At 43.4% G+C, this 21789-nt stretch overlaps 1 protein-coding gene across 3 annotated transcripts in view; it reads right to left on the bottom strand.

The window, feature by feature from the left end:
* Positions 1-21789, bottom strand: part of USP45 (ubiquitin specific peptidase 45) — a 2611314-nt gene that overhangs the window by 204558 nt on the left and 2384967 nt on the right. For all 3 annotated transcript variants that reach the window (XM_044065122.1, XM_044065103.1, XM_044065112.1), the window contains one exon: positions 101-198. In XM_044065122.1, coding sequence (XP_043921057.1) covers positions 101-198 — 98 coding nt within the window. The remainder of the gene's footprint in view (positions 1-100; positions 199-21789) is intronic.

The following is a 21789-nucleotide window of genomic DNA, read 5'->3' as shown; positions in this document are numbered from 1 at the left end:
TCTGTAGATTTAAGACGTTTTTCGTTTTGTTCAAACTCAGTCAAACATTACAAGATTAAATTAGAAGAGCACACTTTTCTGTGAAAATAATGAACTTTACCTGATGAAACCTTTTAAGATGAAGAACAAGGACAGGCGGAACAGAAGAGATAAGTAGCTGCTTCCGGGCATTGGTATACACATACTCGGTTTTCCTTTCTGTGTGGAAAATGTAGAAAATAATTAGTGGAGCTGGAATTTCCAGTGTACTACATCAAGTATCCTCTTAATTGGCTCAATTCATTTAAGCTGTTTTTTTTTTTTTTTTTGAAAAATCGGAGAAAATATTCACTCATTCTTAATAAGATCAGCTGTTATGATCTATAAAAGGCAGTGAATAAATGACCAAACAATGAAGTTCTTCCACAAATGAAATAAGAACGCAAGTAAAATGTACTCACTGCTCAACTGTAATTAATGATATTTGGTGCTTGTTAAGCAGGCACATGGATCCTCTTTTCCTGGAGCTTTGATGGCCTGGTAGTTAAAAAGCCTGCCTATGGCACCTGTAAAGGGCTTACATTTAAAATTACGAGTCACAGACCAAATACACCTGGGATCTCTATCCAGAAAGAAGCAATTCAATATAGTCTATTATGCAGCTGTCAAACTTTGTTAACTTTGTAGCTACATACAAGGAACTATAATTAAAGAGGTACTTCATCCACACAGAAGGAGCCTATAATGCCAATTTCTTCTTTTGTTTAGCTATACCTAAATATATGTGAAAGACTTAGCCAGCAAACAGACCCTAACATTTGCTATACTACTTCCAATGGTAAATTTTCTGTAGCTTTCACAATTTTATAACACTGAGCCATCTTTCATACAGTGGTGCAAAAAATTAGATATCTATTAATACAGAGACATCATCCCATGGAATTTTATACAATGGATACTGTGCTGGCTCACAGAAAGGATAACATACTTTTTACAGAGGTCTTTAATTTGCTGGGCAGGTATTAAGACATCAAAGTATCCATAAACTTTGCCCTGTTACTGCCTCATGGCACTGTGCCAGCAACACATATATATTTACTGATTGTTAACTAAAGAACTATGATCAACTGAAACACATTCAGCTGAAAAATACTGATGAATGGTAAAATGAAGGAGGACACTTTTCATCAGCCACTGAGGTGAAACCTGTAATAAATACTACAAAAGTACAGTGAGAGTATATTCATTTTAACAGCAGCCATCTGAATAACAAGATCACTACTGCATCACTTCCCTTGGGGGGGGGCACCCAAAAGTAGAAATCAGTTCTTTGGGCTAATACTTTTTAGATGCTGGAAGATATGCAAAACCATACCATCATGCTGTGGGCATCAGAAGGATAAAGCTACAGAGTACAACACAGCATCCAAGGCATTTTTTGTGCTTAGGAAACACCAGACAAGCCAGTATACCAATAGGTGCTCTCTGGGAAAGCTTAAGGAACCCTGAAAGACTAGATCAGTAGTGAAAGAAAATATAAGTGAAAAAAAACTCAAAACATTATTATGCACCTTCTACTAATAATGTAAAGGAAGAATAAGGGGAGAAGTAAAAAAATATATATACCACTACATTACTGGTTTATATTCTACACTACAGAAAGGCATCAAAACCTTATAAAACCTATAATCTGTGACTAACAATTAATTAATGTATAGGCATCATCAGGCCCACAGGAATGGAGGGAGACAACCTGTCTTTCAGTAACGATCCTGATATTCAAGCATCTGCTGATACTGTGAGTATACATCTGGTCTGTTATTACCGATAAGACTTATCACAGCAGTAATTCAACCCGTATACGGAAAAACTTCCAGTCATCATAAACTCACCTTCCAAAAATTGGGTAGGTGGTCTAATGCATCGACTGCAGAACAGCTGAAACAAATTTTGATCTAACTCTAGACTGAAAATTCAGTTTATAATGTTTGGGAAAAGTGATTAAGTGTTAAAGTAGCATTACTTTAGGGAGATAAGTGTTAGCTACTGACATGGAGTAATGATTCCCAAACTCCACACAGTCAGATTTCTGCAGTATTTTTTATGGCAAAACTTTATGCAGTTAGCTATTCACTTGGTAATGGTTTCCCCTTCAAAAGTGATGCAAATAAGTGTTAACAGTGACTCAGTAACACACTGCTTTCAATATAATACCCAAGTTTGCTATGTATATTCATAGTATGCAAAATCACTCGCCAGTACTCTCCTAATTAGGAAGGAACACAAGCAGGTGGAGATACTTAAGAGACCACCTAAGCTCACAAGGAGGGACTTGTTCTTAAAGACACCCTGCCCCACGGAAACTGCATATTTAATTCCGTGAACATTAAGGCCTGCACCTCAGAAATTTCAGGTAAGGTGACTGCATTGAAGAAAATTGTTTTCTGGGACAGGTATCTAATAGCTTCTTAAACAAGAGGTTTCTCAAGCAGGTAGAGACTAGAGTTATGTTTTCATTTGCAAAATTTAGCTTTCATATGGAGCTGCAGGAAGTCCCTGAGGCCTCAAGTGAAGGAGTGATTCAAGAACTACTTCAGAGCAATCCAAGAGGACAGACTTGGAAATACAGGAACATAAGCAAACAGAAAGTACAGTTTTGTACCTACCATAAATGTAGATGTCCGATAGGTATGCACCTGCAGTCATCACATATGGGTTGTCCTGCCTCAGGCCGGATTTCAAAGTCTGGGTCCGGCGTCGGCTGATGTCTCCCTTTCCCCGACGTCAGAACGCCTGGGGTATAAAAGCGTCAGCCGATGCCATCTTCCTCAGTGTTTCTTGCCCCAGATGCCAGGTGCCCTCAATGGAAGGCTAAATTTGGAGAAATGCAATAAATTCCAAACATGCACAGAAAAAATATATGTGTGTGTATATATATATATATATATATATATATATATATATATATATATATATATATAAAACAAATACACCATAATAGATAACCCCAGCTAGCTAAGAGAGGGAAAAGTACCGTATAAATACCAAAGAGGGGAAGGAGGGAGGGTAAACCTGACTGCAGATGCATACCTATCGGACATCTACATTTATGGTACGTACAAAACTGTACTATGTTCTTCAAGGATGCATCTGCAGTCATCACATATGGTAGAATACCATAGCCAATCTGGGGGTGGAGGATCTTTGTAAAGGATGGTGTAGCTAAAATGCCCTGCAGGACTGCCGTAGCAAAGCCTGCTCTGGATCTGGAATATAAAGGTAAATTGTAATGCTTGGAAAATGTATGCACAGAGCTCCATGTAGCAGCTTCTAAAATGTCCTTGGTAGCCACCCCTCTTAAGAAGGCTGTGGAGGTGGCTGTGGCTCTGGTGGAATGAGGTCTAATGTTAGCTGGCACAGTTTTTCCATGAAAGGAATAACAAAAACTAATGCAATTTCCTATCCATTTTGAAATTGTCTGTTTGGAAATTGCTTTTCCTTGTGCTCCAGCAGCATATGCTACCAACAGCTGGTCAGTTTTTCTGTAGCTTTTAGTTCTGTCCAAGTAGTAGCGCAACTGTCTGTGTATGTCCAGGGTGTGCAGAAGTTTCTCCCCTTTGTTTTGTGGATTTGGAAAGAAGGTAGGCAGGTGAATAGCTTGGTTTAATGAAACCCTGGATACCACCTTTGGCATAAATGAAGGATTGGTTCTCAATGAAACTCTGTCCTGATGAAAAATAAGAAATGGCTGTACTGCCATGAGGGCCTGTAACTCAGATACTCTTCTTGCTGAGGTTATGGCCAGAAGGAAGGTGGTCTTCCAAGACAGGAACTGTAGTTCTGCAGATGCTGCTGGTTCAAAGGGAGGCAGAGTTAGTTTTTCCAACACGAAGTTAAGGTCCCAAGTAGGCACTGGAGGTTTCCTTGGAGGATTGATGTTTTTAATTCCTCTTAGAAACTGTCTTAGGAGAGGATGAGAAAAGACAGGTGGATCAGTATAGTACTCTGCTGAAATTGCTGAAGCATGAATTTTAATGGAAGAGTAAGACAGGCCATTGTGGAGCATTTCTGCCAAGTATTCCAGGATATGTGCCATGTTCACCACTGTCGCATCTAGGCCCTTTGTGGTGCTCCAAGTGTGAAATCTTTTCCATTTTGCTGAATATGCCTTTCTTGTGGAAGGCCGGCGAGCTTCCATGATGATATCCTTCACTCTCTTGGATAGCTTATCCTGAGGATTAGTCAAGGTATTTTCCAGGCTTAGTTGCAAGTTTTTCAGGTTGGAATGCAGAGTTTTGTAATTGTGCTGTGTCAGGAGAAGTGGCCATTGAGGAAGAGGCCATGGTTTCGTGCGTGACATGCTCTTTAACAGCAGGTACCAGTGCTGTCTTGGCCAGTCCGGAGCTATCAGAATCACTTTTGGCTGCTCTGTCCTGATCTTCAGTAAAACCTTGGTCATTAATGGAAGAGGTGGAAATGCATACACTGTTAGAGTTCTCCAGCTGAAAGATAGGGCGTCCACTTTCCATGCTTGTGGGTGGTATGTCCTTGAGCAGAATTTCTTCAGCTGATGATTGTGGGGGGAGGCAAAATATCTATGTCTGGCCTTCCCCATGATTGTGTTATCTGTAGGAAGATGTCTGGGTGCAGCATCCATTCGTGTGCATCCATGATATTTCTTGCTTAAGCTGTCCGCCAGTATATTGTCTTTTCCTGGCACAAACTGGGATTGCAGCTCTATATTGAGTTTCAAGGAAAGTTCCCATAGATTCATTGCCAGTCTGCAAAGAGGGTAGGAATGGGTGCCTCCTTGCTTGTTTATGTACCACATAACTGTGGTGTTGTCTGTCCTTATTAGCAGGTGGCCTTGATGCAGAAAGAGTTTGAAGGCCTCGATTGCATGCATCACTGCCAGCATTTCCTTTTGGTTTATGTGCATGCGTAGCTCCTTTTGTGACCATAGTCCTTGAATACATCTGCCCTCCATGTGTGCTCCCCAACCGTGGTCTGAAGCGTCCGTTGTAATGGTTTGGCTGGCTATTGGCTTGCTGAAGGGCAGACCCCTGTTTGACTGGCTTGCTTAAGCCCACCACAGAAATTCCTTTTGGAGGCATGGAATGAGTGGGATCAAAGTTTCTAAGCTGTGGCTGTGCTGAGTCCATAAACTCCTTAGGTACCATTGTAGTTTCCTCATATGCAGCCTTGCTTGTGGAATCAGAAGAATGCAAGATGCCATGTAACCCAGGGCCTGCAGGATTTTCCTTGCAGTCAGCTGAGTTTGTCTTGTCAGATTCTTGAAGTAATCCGGTAGTTGTCTTTGTTTTTCTTCTGTGAGAAAAGCCATTTGGGTGGTTGTGTCTAGATCCGCACCCAGAAAAGTTATTCTTTGGGATAGAACAAGTCTTGATTTGTGAATGTTGACTGTATATCCCAAGGCCTGCAGTAGGTGAATGGCATAATTCAAGTCCTTTACCAAAGTTTGTTGGCTGTCCGCTTGTATAAGGCAGTCGTCCAGATATGGGTATATTTGAATCCCCTGAAGTCTGCAGTGTACAATTACTGATGCCAGGCTTTTCGTGAATACGCTGGGCGCAGTAGATAAGCCAAAGGGCAATGCTGAGAATTGATAATGCTCTGAACCTGCAAGAAATCTGAGGTGTCTTCTGCAACTTTGTCTGATACGGACATGCAGGTATGCCTCCTTGAGGTCTAGAGTCACCAGCCAAGACCCCTTGCCCAGCATGGGAAGGAGTCGCTGTAGAGTCAGCATTTTGAATTTTGGCACAATGAGATAAGTATTCAGTGCGGACAAGTCGAGAATAGGCCTCCATTGATTTTCTTTTCTTGGAACAAGGAATAGTCTGGAATAAAATCCTTGGCCTTGTTCTGAAAGAGAAACCTTTTCTATAGCTTTCATTTGCATTAAGTTGGAGATTTGTTTCAAAGCCTCTGCCCTTTGATTTGGTGGCAGGTCTGGAATGCCTTTTCTTTTTGGCAATGTGTGAAAATGGAACCTGTATCCTTTGTCTAGTATTTGCAGTGTCCATTTGTCTCTTGTAATACTATGCCAATTTTCTGAGAATAAAGAAAGCTTTCCGCCCAAAGGTGCTTCTAATTGAGCCCTGGTTGGCGGAGCCAATTCAAAGTCATTGAGTCTGTCCTTGTGCAGCAGTTGTAGGTCCTGCACTACCTCTCTGGTTGGGAGGCTGCCATTGACGTCCTCTGTAGGAGCCTCTAGCTTGCCCTCTACCTCTGGCATGCCTGTTCTTGACTCTCTGAAATCTTTCTGTGTCCGGAAAGGACCAATTCTTGGTAGGCCAATTTCTGCTGAATCTTGGTGGTTGGACTTGTAGAAAATCTTTGACTGTTTGTACAGATTTTGCCTTTTCCTCAAATTTCTTTAAGACCTCCTGTGCAGTGGAGCCAAATAACTTTTGCTTTTCCAGTGGAGCATCCAGAAGCTTAGCTTTAACATGGTCTGGCAGAGATTGTTCCTTCAGCCAGGCATGCCTACGTATGACTGCACCTGACATAGCTGACCTACATGAAGCTTCCAATGCATCATAACCACACTGCAAGAAATGGTTGCTAACCTGCTGGGAGTTATGTACCAGATCCTGAAGTGATTTGCGATCTAGGGGTTCAGGTGAAGACAGTTTCTTATGCAATTCATCTAACAAATACTCTTGGTACTGTATCATATGAAATTGACAATTTAAAGCCCTCATAGAAAGAGTAGCAGAAGTATACACTTTTTTACCCCATCTCTCTAAAGCCCTGGACTCCCTTTCAGAGGGGAGTGGATTTTTAGTAGTGGCAGCTGCAACCCCTTTAGGGCCCTGGAAAATAGTTTCTGGATCAGCAGAGTGGGCCTTGTAAAGAAAATGATGTGAGTCCGGGACCCTGTAGTACCTATCGGGTTTGACAGGGGCCGGAGGAAGAGTGTCAGGGGTTATGCTAGACTCAGAGTACACATCATCAATGACATTCGAAACAGGAGAAATAGCCAAAGGTCTGTGCTGAGGTAAATGCAGAAAAGTTCTTAATCTTTTCCTGGAATCAGAGAATTCCTGGCCCTGCCATTTGAAATGCTCTCTCATTGTGTGAAGGGTCTCCCCGAAGGATAGTTCTTCAGGAGGGGAGGCCGAGGGGATAGATTCCTCTGCATCAGAATCCTCGTTGGCCAAAAAAGCCTCCTCCTGGTAGTCCGAGAGAGCAGAGCCATCAGAGGCCTCCTCTGAGGAGTGGGGATCAGAGGGCTCAACCCTGGGCCTTTTGTCTAGAGGAGGTTGAGAGCCCCTGTCCGGATGGGGTTGAGAGCCCCTAATTAAGGAAATAAGGTCCTCTGCTAAGGTTAGAATCTGTGAACTTGTAGTGGGTCCCTGAGGAATAACCCTGGGAGGCATAGCTTTTGTGCGTTTAGCAGCTTTAGCCCTGGTGAATGCCTTTATGGACATGGATGCAGGAGGCCTGGCTGCACCACGTGCTGGTGTAGTTTTGTCTAGAGGAATGGTGTCGGAAGTTTCCAAGACACCAGTTTCAGAAGGAAATTCAATAACCGACTCAGCAGGGGCCTCCGGGGCTGAGGTTGTCGGTTGAGCGGTTTCGGGGGTCGGAAGTACCAAGGACTCGGTTTCAGCTGAGACCGAGACACTCGCGGTAGGCCTGGCCGTGGTTTCAGCCGAAACCGCGGCCCGCGTGTGTCGGTCCTTGTCCTTCCGTTTCTTTGTTAAATGTGAAGTCGGAGTCTCGGACGGCATATTGTATGAGAGACTAGCCCCAAAAAAGTCCTCTGCAAACTTCGCCCGACGTCTAAGAGTGTGTCGGTTGAAGGAAGCACAGGCTGAACAGGCCGAGACGTCGTGGTCTGGGCCTAGGCAGGGGAGGCAGTAAGAGTGGAAATCCTTATGAGGTATTTGTTTCCCACAAGTTAAGCAATTATTAATTTTATCTGACATCGGCTGAGGCAAGAAAGAGTCCCCAACGGAGTACTTAGCTTTTGAAGTCTTCGGTAGCTGAATTACAGGAGCTGGTCGACCGGCACTTGCAAACTGCTTCTGCTTCGGGCACCACGTGGCAAGAAAGACTGAGGAAGATGGCGTCGGCTGATGCTTTTATACCCCAGGCGCTCTGACGTCAGGGAAAGGGCGACATCAGCCGACGCTGGACCCAGACTTTGGAATCCGGCCGACCGAAGGGCTGCCTGAGGCAGGACAACCCATATGTGATGACTGCAGATGCATCCTTGAAGGACATCCATGCATCAATGAAGAATATAAGCCAATATTACATAATGTAGTGGCACTTAGGAGAAACCAAATGTTATGTATCTATCACAGCAATAGATCTGTATAAGCAGGTCCACGTTTATCAACAGTATGTCTAAAATTATGCAAGCAATAATGCCTGATAGGGTGTGTGTTAATGTGTAATTAACACTCGCCCAGGGATGTTATGAGGCCCAATGCTGCAGCCAAAGGGCCTCTACACCCCTGGAAGGTCATTAATTACACATTAACACACACCCTGGAAGCCATTACTGTGCTTCAAGAATGGGATCTCTGTAAAACTGTTGTCTTTTGCTTACTTGTTTTTTTAAGTACTATACAGTTTTTTTTAATATATTTTTTATGTAAAATAGTTCAGTTTCTCTCTTTCTCATACACACATGCACACAGTCTCTTCTGCTTTCACACACACATACATACACCCACAAAGTCTCTTCTGCTTTCACGCACGCAGACAGAATCATAAATACACTCACACAGACAGATACATACATACATACATACATATACACTTTTTTCTGTTTATTCTTTTTTACACTCACTAAACAGCAAAAGAGCTGCTTAGCGAGTATAATCCATCGATCTTGGTTTTACTCACATACACACACAACACACATTTTTTTTTCTTTTATTTATTTATTTATTTATTTTACATTTTACACTTGCTAAACAGAGCAAGCGTAAAATAATGGCAACCATTAGGTTTTTTTCTGTCTAAGCTCCGCGGCAGCTTGATATGCTGCCGTGAAGCAGCAGACTCATTTTTTCAGTGGGCATTACTTCTACATTAACACCCTGCTGGATAACATTCATTCTCCAATCAGGCTTTTAATCAGCTCAGCTTTTGAAATCTTGCCAAGCTACTACCCCCACACCCCTTTTTACCATTAATGGTTTGCAAACAAACTTCCTCTCCAGACTTCTTCTATGCAGTGCTAAGGCTGAACAGAAGTACATAGAATAATCACTAGTAAATCCCCAGAGTGTGTCAGCAGCAAAGCTGGATGATAGAAGACTGGTAATTTAAAGAGGATAAGCTTACTCATCCAAACATGTCATTACAGGAAATACACAACATTTACATCTGGTATGAGTAGGCTCATCATACTTAAAAGTAGAACAGAGTACCAACAATACTCTCCAGGGTGGTCACAGTCATGAACACATAGCAGCAATATATGTAAATCTGAACGAAGTCGGACACCTGTACATCACATCCTCTTTGTAGTGTGTTGCTCAAAGCTACTCCACAAACTGTGTCGAATGATGTAGGTTTAAAAAATACTTGCCACTGCCTTGGTTGAATGAGCTCTAACAGTAACAGGCAACGATTTATTGTATTGTACTATAGACCTCCTCCAGAAAAAAAAATGGTATATAACCATCATTTCAGACCCTGGAATAAGACAGAATAAAACTTTCACATTAAAATTTATGTACTGGCATATGCTTTCAAGATTATCATTTACTATCTAGAAAATTACAGCAAACTTGATAAATGTACACAGACCTGATAAATCTTCTTTTTCGGATGTTCCCGTTGGGGGTCGCCACAGCAGATCATCCGTTTCCATTTCTTCCTGTCCTCTGCATTTTGCTCTGTCACACCAACCACCTGCATGTCCTCTCTCACCACATCCATAAACCTTATCTTAGGCATTCCTCTTTTTCTCTTACCAGGCAGCTTCATCTTTAGCATCCATTTCCCAATATACCCAGCATCCCTCCTCAGCACATGTCCAAACCAACGCAATCTCGCCTCTCTGAGTCTGTCTCCAAACCGTCCAACCTGAGCTGACCATCTAATATCTTCTTCTTCTTTCGGCTTTTTCCCGGTTAGGGGTAGCCACAGCGGATAACCTGTCTGCTCATGATTGGCAGTGAAGTTTTATGGTGTCGAGTTGCCAGCCCGGCGCCCAACCTTCCACAGAAGGCGCACACACACACACACACACACACACACACACACACACACACACACACACACACACTCATGCCTAGGGCCAATTTAGAGTAATCTGAATAGATATATTTTGTTGTACTATTTATTGAATTACTTTGCAGAATACACACTGCAACTGATTTCTTGAAAGGTAGCTTTGGCGGCAACAGTGTCATGTGGCATTGCAACTGCTCATTCTAGCTGTTGCCCTGATAACATAAAAGTACCTATATATGTGTATATGTATATATATATATATATATTTATATATATATATATATATATATATATATATATATATATATATATATATATGTGTGTGTGTGTGTGTGTGTATATATATATATATATATATATATATATATATATATATATATATATATATATGTATATATATATATATATATATATATATATATATACATATATGTGTACAGCTATACACAGATATATATACACACACAAACACATATACACACACAGAGGTGCCAGACTCTCTGTCAAACTGCAATTTGTTCAACAGTGTGTCCAGATGTGTAAAGCTTGACTGTGCCCTTTGTCAGGTGCATTTTATATCAATATGTGGATTATTAAATATGTGCTTTTAGTTATGTGAGTAGGGTACAAGTGTGAGAGACTGATTGGGTGTTAAGAGTTAGAGTAAGAGGTAAGTAAAGGGATAAATTTAAGGGTGTATGTGTGTGAGACTGTGTGTCAGCATTTTTGAAGGTTATGGTTAAGCTAAGGGTTAGGTAACTGGATAGATTTATTGTGCACATGTACATGAGTGTTTGCAGGTTAGGATTAGAGTAAATATTGTAAAGGTTAGGTGCAGGGGCAGATTTAGTGGTGTGTGCGCACGCGTGTGTGTGTGTGTGTGTGTGTGTGTGTGTGTGTGTGTGTGTGTGTGTGTGTGTGAGCTTGTGTCTGTGACAGTGTATATGTCTGAATATTTTTAAGGAAGCAAGTGCATTTGCTGAACACCATTTGTTTACACTGGGTGAAGGTATGTAGTGTGCATATGAGTGTTTGCTGCTTACGTTTAAAGCAATTTTCAGATTATGAGACAGATGTAGTGTTGTATATGCTTATGGTGCATGTGCGTGTTACCGAATGTCTTGTGTAATTTAGGGAAAGGGTTTTTTGTAAGGTGAAGTGAGTGTTAGGATTATGGACAGGGGTAGTGTCAGACTAAGGGTTAGCACTCATGACAAAGGTGAGGCAGGGCGGTGAAGCCATTCCAGTCCATCAGGAACATAACAGGTTGATGAAGGTAGTTTCAGAGAAAGCAAAATGAATGAATACTATTTGCTGAAACTACTTTCACTGAAAGTGGAGTTTGCCTTTTTCTCCATTACTGTGTGACCTCGAAATCAGTATACATAAGACCAGGAGTCCAGAAGATACAGGGGGACAAGCCTCCTTGTAAAAAAAAAATTCTCTTAATGTGCACCAAAGGTAGTTTTTGTGAACATTTTTTTTTAATTTGCTTGCATTTGAAGAAATTTCCTTTGGCAACTCGATTAGAATCCCAGTTACCTTACTCATGCCTGGTAAACCAAACCTTTCTCATGCATGCTAACACTAACCCTGACACTGCTACTGCCCCTAATCCTTAACTTATGGAAACTCATTTTCCTAACAGAATCACTATTTATATAAATTTGGTCCTACAACAGTTTGAGGTATGGGTTTAGTGACTGGAAAAGAAAACTGTTTGCTTCTTTTTTGATTGGTTGGTTTTCATATTTTTTTCCATTCGAGTAAGAATAGTTTCCAACTTTTGGCACTGATGTATTTTCACTGATGTTTATGGAGTTCATATAAGTGTTATATAATTATATATCTAGCTATACAACTATATCTATATATGACTGTATGTGTGTGTATAGATATATATATATATATATATATATATATATATATACACACACACACACAGACATGTATACCTACACGTGTAAAAAAAATTGCAGTCTTCAGATGCAGCTTAATTAGAATGTCACTACATCAAACATGAACAAAATATGAGAAGACAGGTAACATGGGAGAGATAGGCTTAACGTGAATGGCTGAGGCACAGGTGACTCGTTCTTAAAGAAATTACACTTGAGTGATTCCGAACTGGTTATTTTTTGTTTAAAGTATAGATTACATTTATTAACATAGCTTACTCTATGCTTTCTGACAAATGTCTAACAACAAAACCACATCAATCCATATCTATCAATTTTGGAAACACCTCTGCCATCCTCTAATATACTGGTTCCTAATCCTGTCCATCCTTGTCACACCCAGTGCAAATCTTAACATCTTTAACTCTGCCACTTCCAGCTCTGACTCCTGCCTTTTTGTCAATGGCACCGTCTCTAACCCATACAACATAGCTGGTCTCACTACCCTCTTGCAGACCTTCCCTTTCACTCTTACTGGTACCCGTCTGTCACAAATTACTCCTGATACTCTTCTTCACCCATTCCACCCTGCCTGTACTCTCTTCTTCACCTCTCTTCCACACTCACCATTACTCTGAACTGTTGATCCCAAGTACTTAAACTCATCCACCTTCGCCACCTCTACTCCCTGCATCCTTACCATTCCTCTATCCTCCCTCTCATTCACACACACACATTCTGTCTTAGTCCTGCTGGCCTTTATTCCTCTCCTCTCTAGTGCATATCTCCACCTCTCCAGGGTCTCCTCAACCTGGTCCCTACTCTCACTACAGATCACAATGTCATCTGCAAACATCATAGTCCATGGGGCCTCCTTTCTAATCTCATCTGTCAATCTGTCTATCACCATTGCAAATAAGAAAGGGCTCAGAGCTGATCCTTGATGTAATCCCACCTCCACCTTAAACGCATCTGTCAATCCCACTGCAGACTTAACCACTGTCACACTACTCCCGTACATATCCTGTACCACTCTTACATACTTCTCTACCACTCCTGACTTCCTCATACAAAACCACAACTCCTCTCTAGGCACCCTATCATATCGAAGTCCACAAAGACACAATGCAACTACTTCTGACCTTCTTTATATTTCTCCATCAACACTCTCAGAGCAAACCGCATCTGTAGTGCTCTTTCCCGGCATGAAACCATACTGCTGATCACTAATCTTCACCTCCCTTCTTAACCTAGCTTCCACTACCCTTTCCCATAACGTCAAGCTGTGACTGATCAGTTTTATCCCTCTGTAGTTACTATGGCTCTGCACATCACCCTTATTCTTAAAAATAGGTACCAAAACACTTTTTCTACACTCCTCAGGCATCCTCTGACTTTCCAAGATTTCATTAAACAATTTGGTTAAAAACTCTGCTGCCATTTCTCCTAAGCACCTCCATGCTTCCACTGGTATGTCATCTGGACCAACAGCCTTCCCATTCTTCATTCTCTTCATAGCTGTCCGTACTCCCTCCTTGCTAATCTGTTTCACTTCCTGATTAACTATCCCCATATCATCCAACCTTCTCTCTCTCTCTCATCCTCTTCATTCATCAGCCCCTCAAAGTACTCTTTCCATCTGCCCAACACACTCTCCACGCTTGTGAGTACGTTTCCCTCACTATCCTTTAGCACCCTTACCTACTACACTTCTTTCCCAGCTCGGTCCCTCTGTCTAGCCAATTGGTACAGGTCCTTTTCTCGCTCTTTAGTGTCCAACCTTAAGAAACTAAAAATGTTGGAACTTGCTATTAGAGTCACAGATGATAAAATGGGGGCAATATTTAGTAATTACCTACGGCGCAGAATATGCATCGCTACAGAGGTCTGTTACTTAAACAACATACTTAAAGTCACTAGATATTTTGTATTCAAACATTTAGATATTAAAAACAGAGCTCAATCTAATGTATCCATTTTGTTTAACAAAAGATCAGATACAATGCACTAAAGTGGACAAATAATTAAATGGAAGATTAAAAAACTTCTTGGGGGGGGTAACACTTTTATACTGATATACAAAGCAAGACAACTGATTCGATACTACAAGAATATGGACAATCAGAAGTGAGGACTGACTGAACATTCAATGGACTAGAACATTATACAGAAGAGATAAAGAAGATATGTCTTACTATAACGTTCCATTTGTATTGTTGATCCTCATTCAGTCATTACGCATGGGTATCGATTCAGACCTCGGAACAGAGCCGGCCATTTTCCAAGCTCGCATCAGCTACAAACTCTCGAGCTAAACTCTTACCCATAATCCACCTCTCCCTGTTACCTCAGATTGAGTTTGCAAGTCAAAAGAAGGAAGAGGCTACCTCTGGTCAAATGACCTAAGAGAACCAGATGGTGAAATCCATTAGAAGCCACAGGAGGGGGAATCGTGGACTAAATCGTCCCTGGGTGACTGTCCTGGAGGGGGAATCAGGGCGAAGTAGTTGCTGCATTTGTAGTTGGTCGGGGATGCAAAGAGGTCACAGCAAGGACGGCCCCAGCACTGGAAGATCTCCGCCACTATCAAGGGATTCAGGGACCACTCGTGAGGTTGTAGAATGCACCTGCTGAGTCTGTCTGCTATCACGTTGGAACTCCCGGGAATGTGTGTTGCTAGAAGAAAACGGTTGGTAGTCATCGCCCATTGCCATATCCTCATGGCTTCTCGACAAAGGGGGTAAGATTTGGTTCTACCTTGCTTGGTGATGTACCAGACCACCGCCATGTTGTCTGATTGAATCGCAATAGTCCCAGACGGCAGCAGGGGATGTAATGCTTGCAACGCCAGAAGCACCGCCCTCAGCTCTAAAACATTTACATGCAGATGGGCCTCCAGTTCGGACCAAATGCCTTGGACTGTCTGTCCCTGACATAGCCCCCCCCACCCCGTCAGGGAGGTGTCAGTGGTCACTGTAGCCTTGGGTTGCTGGGGGGAGAAGGGGTGAGACCATTGTGACAGACTGTCTGTCATCCACCAATTTAAATCCTGTTTGCACCTGTGGGTAACTTGAATTTTGGCTGAAAAGGATACCATTGGGTGAGCAGTAGCCACTGTAGAAGTCTCACATGAAATCTGGCCAGGGGAACAATGGTGATGGAGGCTACCATGGAACCCTACAGCTATAGAGCAGAGTGAGCTGTAGATTTCTCCCTTGAAAGGATTGGAATCAGTTGTTGCTTTATCCTTAAAATTCTGTGCTCTGGAATGGCAGCTCTGCAGTTCTTTGTATCCAAGATAACCCCTATGAATTCTGTCGACTGAGATGGGGTGAGATTGGATTTTTGCCACTTTATGGTTATGAATAGCCGTTGTGCAGCGAGGACAGAGTATGCCAGGGCTTCTTCCAGTAGATGTCTGGTGGGGGCGGAAATGAGTCAGTCGTCTAGGTATGGAAACACCTGGAATCTTTGAAGTCACAAGTGAGCTGTGATGACTGCCATGCACTTTGTGAACACTCTGGGGGCTGTAGAGAGTCCAAAGGGCAGTACTCTGAACTGGTAGTGACTGGCTCCCACACGGAAGCGCAGAAATCTTCTTGATGGCCTGTCCACTTTTATGTGGTAGTATGCATCTTGAAGATCTATCGAGCACATCCAATCATCTTTTTCCAAAAGCAGGAGGATAGACTGTATTGTGACCATCCAGAATTTTTGTACTCTCATAAACTTGTTCAATCTACTGAGATCCAAAATTGGTCTCCAGTCCCCGGTTTTCTTTGGCAACAAAAATAGTCTTGAGTAGAATCCGGATCCTATCTGGTCTGGAGGGACTATTTGGATGACTCTCTTTCTTAGCAGCTTTTCTATCTCTAATGCTGCTTCTTCCCTTTGACTGGGTGGAACGTCAGGAAGGTTTTTTTTGAAGGGACAGGCCAAACATCGAAGGGGATATGATAACCTCTGGTTATAATCCCTTGTGCCCAAGAATCGGTGGTGATGGTTAGCCAGGCAGAATGGTACAAGGAGAAACGACCCCCAACCACCTCCAAAGGAAAGGAGTTGGGCCACTCTTCAGGAGCGCTGGTAGGGTTGGCCAGGGAAAGAGTCCCTGAAACCCTGGATACGCAGACCCTGTCTGCCCTGAAAGGAGAGTCTTCCCTGTGAGTTTCCCCCTCTGCCTCTAGGGGAGAACTCGGCCTGTGTGTCACGGAAAGGACCCTGAGATTTCTTGAACCATATCTTCCCACTCTTTTGGTTTTTGGAGAAAGCACGTTGAGGGGAAGAATAACGAACACCTATGGCAGAAAGGGTCTTACCGTCCTGTTCACATCTGGCCAGTGTGCTTTTAACTTTGGGTCCAAACAACGAAGAGACCTCAATGGGAGCATTAAGAAAGGAAGCCTTAAAGGGTTCCGCAAAATTGCACAAGCGCATCCCAGCATGTTGTCTCAAGACCACAGCTGAACCTGCACCTCTAGCTGCTCCTTCTGATGCGTGAGATATCAGTTGCATAGAGGAGTAAGATATTGACTCAATGGTGGCCAGCTGAGAGGCCACTTTGTCACGGACCTCATCAGACACAGCACCAGCCAAGGTTTCAGAGAGCTCGGAAATCAGATCCCTTTGAAGCCTGGTAAAGTGTGGCATATAATTCAGGGACCTGATAGTAAAGATCGCTGATGCAAAGGTGCGCTTCCCTATCCTGTCCAAGGCCCGGGACTCTTTGTTAGGTGGATGGACAGTCTGGCTTTCTTCTTCTGCCAGATCCTTTTTTGTTGCGGCCGTCACCACCAGAGCATCCTCAGGAAGACCTTTTGACCAATGGGGATCCGTAGCAGGAGGGGACAAAATTTTATCTGGCCTACGGGGAATAGCCTTGACGGTGTCAGAAGCCTTCCACGCACGCTGCACGATGAGCCGGACAAGTTAATCGACAGGTGGAGTAACCCAGGAGGAAGGGGGCTGGGCGCAAAAAGCCTGCAGGAACATAGACTCCTCAGAGGTCGGATTAGAGGGCTGCTAGTCACCTCTCTGTTTAAGGATTTCAAGGATATCACCGAAGGATACCTCAGAGAGTGACTGAGGGGATCCTTCCCCCTCATCTAAGTCTGTGTCTTCAGTGAGGGACTCCTCTGTGGAGTCCATGTGCTTCCTCTTACACAAACTTTTCCGGTGGACTTCCTCAGAGGGAGAAGCTGGGGAAGACAGCAGAAAAGGGGTTTCCTGTGGGAATATGCCCTTAGGCCCTTGCACCCAGTGTCCGCTAGGTGCGACTTGTGAAACCAGTGTACCAGAGGAGGGTGGGGGGAAAGACAGCCCAGTATCGCCAGCAGACGTGAACACCTTCTCCATCAGTTGAAAGGCTGGTCCACCTGAAGAGAAGTGAGTGTCCAGGACGGGGCCACCCGTCCCCTAAGTGGCTCAGCCTGCTGACTCGGAGTCCCCAGATGGCTGTGGAACAGCAAATGATGCGTGTCACAACTGTCGTCCTGGGTCGTAGCAAAACTTTCCTGCCATGAAGGCAACTGCGATTCCTTAGTGAGATCCATAAAGGGAACCACAGAGGGGGGAGACTGCGCTATATCAATGGACTTCAAAGGCAATGAAGGAGGAGAATAAGAAGGTGTCTTTGGAGATGGGTGATCACCTCCCAAGGAAGGATAAGTCCTGGGGGTTGGGATACCTCTGGCCAAAAGCACTTGATCCACAAGATGCAACATGTCATGTTTGGAAAGGCTTCTAGTGGACCTCACGGAGACTGAGGGAGAAACAGGTCTGTCCACAGAAGAGACAAGCTCGGTGCCCACTTCACCAGTCTGCACCGAGAACAACGGTGCCGAGAGAGACTGGACTACGGGTGTCTGCACCAAGGAAGTCATTGGTGCCGAGTGCATGGTCTGCACTGACACAAGGATCGGTGCCGAAGTGGTTGTTGGTACCGAAGCTGGAACCGACAAAATTGGAGCCAATAACTGAAGCGTCAGTTCCGAGTAAGATGTCAGAGCCGACGAGGTCAAGGTCTGTGCCAACTGAGTGGTCGGTGCCGATACAGAAGTCATAATAGTCCGAACCGAGGAGCCCTTCAGTGCTGATATAGTGAAGGCTACAGGAGAAGATGGAGCCGAGATCACTAATGGAGCTGAAGGCCTCGGTGCCGAAAGTCTAGGCACCGACAGCACTGTGGATGACTGAGTGAGCTCCGGAGCGGAAACTTTAGCCTTTTTAGGTTTTGGTTGGTGGGAGTACCCAGCCGGGGACGAAGGCAAAGACTTGGCCTTAGCAGGAACATCCAAAATTTTCTTATGGGCTCTAGGAGGATTTGAGGCCTCTGACCCAGAAATAGCCTCTGAAAAGGGGAAATTTAAGAAGTCCCTTAGGCAACAACTTGTTTTTCCTTCTAACAAGGTTCTGTTAGAAAAATTTTTGCAGATAGTACAGGGTGGGTCAACAGATAAATGGGACACCCCCAAACAATAAACGCACAAAGAGTGTGCATCAGATGTAGGTAATTTGTGTCCACAATCAGAACACCTTTTAAAACCCGGACTACCTTTCTTATCTGCCATGATAGAAAAAAGGGATAGTAGAAAGGGTACCAGCAATTGTACAAAAGAATACCCGAAGGTATGAAGAAAGGAAGATTACCAACGATGGTAGGGGAGAAATACCTTGTGGTAAAAGGTGTAGAGAAAAGAGAAGAAAACTCAAGAAAATATGGCCGCTAGATGCGATAGGGTAAGAGACAACAAAATAGAAACTTTTCTGACAGAAAAGTTATATAAATGACTATTCTGGCAACAAATAACTATACTTAGCTCAAGAGAAGCAGCTTGACACGACCGAATGGCAACACGGCAAACAAAGTCTGAGGTAACAGGGAGAGGGGATTATGGATAAGAGTTTAGCTCGAGAGTTTGTAGCTGACGCGAGCTTGCAAAATGGCCGGCTCGGTTCCGAGGTCGGAACCGATACCCATGCGTAAGGAATGAACTAGGATTAACAATATCAGATTAGATATTGTAAGATCATCATCTTCTTTTGGCTGTTCCCGTTAGGGGTCGCCACAGCGGATCATATGTTTCCAGGTCTTCCTGTCCTCTGCATCGTGCTCTGTCACACCAACCACCTGCATGTCCTCTCTCACCACATCCATAAACCTTATCTTAGGCCTTCCTCTTTTCCTGTTACCTGGTAGCTTCATCCTTAGCAACTTTTTCCCAATAAATTCAGCATCCCTCCTCAGCACATGTCCAAACCAATGCAATCTTGCCTCTCTGGCTTTGTCTCCAAACCTTCCAACCTGGGCTGACCCTCTAATATACTTATTCCTAATCCTGTCCACCCTTGTCACACCCAGTGCAAATCTTAACATCTTTAACTCTGTCACATCCAGCTCTAACTCCTGCCTTTTTGTCAATGCAACTGTTTCCAACCCATATAACATAGCTGGTCTCACTACCCTCTTGCAGACCTTCCCTTTCACTCTTACTGGTACTCGTCTGTCATAAATCATTCCTGACACTCTTCTCCACCCACTCCATCCTGCCTGTACTCTCTTCTTCACCTCTCTTCCACACTCACCGTTACTCTGAACTATTGATCCCAAGTATTTAAACTCATCTACCTTTGCCACCTCTACTCCTTGCATCCTCACCATTCCTCTATCCTCCCTCTCATTCACACACATATATTCTGTCTTAGTCCTGCTGACCTTCATTCCTCTTCTCTCTAGAGCATATCTCCATCTCTCCATGGTCTCCTCCACCTGTTCTCTACTCTCACTACAGATCACAATGTCATCTGCAAACATCAGAGTCCATGGGGACTCCTGTCTGATCTCGTCTGTCAACCTGTCCATCACCACTGCAAATAAGAAAGGGCTCAGAGCTAATCTTTGATGTAACCCCACCTCCACCGTAAATGCATCCGTCACTCCCACAGCTGACTTCACCACTGTCACACTACCCTCGTACATAACTTGTACCACTCTTACATACTTCTCTGACACTCCTAACTTCCTCATACAATACCACAACTCCTCTCTAGGCACCCTGTCATATGCTTTATCTAAGTCTACAAAACACAATGCAACTCCTTCTGACCTTCTCTGTACTTCTCCATCAACACTCTCAGAGCAAACATTGCATCTGTAGTGCTCTTTCCCGGCATGAAACCATACTGCTGATCACTAATCATCACGTCCCTTCTTAACCTAGCTTCCACTACTCTTTCCCATAACTTCATGCTGTGACTGATCAATTTAATCACTCTGTAGTTACTACAGCTCTTCACATCACCCTTATTCCTAAAAATTGGTACCAAAACACTTCTCCATTCCTCAAGCATCCTCTCACTTTCCAAGATTTAATTAAACAATTTGGTTAAAAATTCCACTGCCATTTCACCTAAACACCCCCATGCATCCACAGGTACGTCATCTGGAACAACAGCCTTTCCATTCTTCATCCTCTTCATAGCTATCCTTACTTCCTCCTTGCTAATACATTGTACTTCATGATTCACTATCCCTACATCATCCAACCTTCTCTCCCTCTCATTCTCTTCATTCATCAACCCCTCAAAGTACTGTTTCCATCTCCTCAACACACTCTCCTCGCTTGTGAGTATGTTTCCCTCATTATCCTTTATCACCTTTACCTGCTGCACATCTTTCCTAGCTCGGTCCCTCTGTCTAACCAATCGATACAGGTCCTTTTCTTCCTCCTTAGTGTCCAACCTTTCATACAACTCTTCATGTGCCTTATCCTTAGCCCTCACCACCTCTCTCTTTGCCATGCATCTCATCTCCTTATACTCCTCTCTACTTTCTTCATCTCTCTGACAATCCCACTTCTTCTTTGCCAACCTCTTTCTCTGTATACTTTCCTGTACTTCCTCATTCCACCACCATGTCTCCTTGTTGTCCTTCCTCTGTACAGATGTCATACCAAGCACCTTTCTAGCCGTCTTCCTTACTAGCTCTGCTTTAGTTACCCAGCTATTTAGTAACTCTTCACTACCACCCAGTGCCTGGCTTAACTCATCCCTGAACTCCACCTCACAATTACCATTTTTCAATTTCCACCATTTGATCCTTGGTGCTGCCCTCACACTCCTCCTCCTCTTCTTGATCACCGTCATCCTAAAAACATCCATCCTATGCTGCCTAACTACACTTTCTCCGGTCAGCACTTTACAGTCTCCAATCTCCTTCAAACTGACCCTCCTACATAAGGTATAATCTACCTGTGTGCATCTTCCTCCACTCTTGTATGTCACCCTATGCTCCTCCCTCTTGTTAAAATAAGTATTCACCACAGCCATGTCCATCCTTTTCGCAAAATCCACTACCATCTGACCTTCTGCATTCCTTTGTTTAACACCATACCTACCCATTACTTCCTCATCCCCTCTGTTTCCTTCACCAACATGTCCATTGAAATCTGCTCCAATCACCACTCTCTCACCCTTGGGTACAGTCATCACCACTTCATCCAACTCACTCCAAAATTTTTGTTTCTCATACATCGCACACCCAACTTGTGGAGCATATGCACTAACAACATCCATCATTACACCATCCATTTCCAGCTTCATAAACATCACTCTATCCAACACTCTTTTCATATCCAAAACACTCTTAGCATACTGTTCCTTCAGGATAACTCCAACGCCATTTCTC

Source organism: Protopterus annectens, chromosome 1.part0, assembly GCF_019279795.1.
Source record: "Protopterus annectens isolate FY-2018-M chromosome 1.part0, PAN1.0, whole genome shotgun sequence".
Taxonomy (NCBI): domain Eukaryota; kingdom Metazoa; phylum Chordata; order Ceratodontiformes; family Protopteridae; genus Protopterus; species Protopterus annectens.
This window is presented reverse-complemented; position numbering and strand designations above follow the sequence as displayed.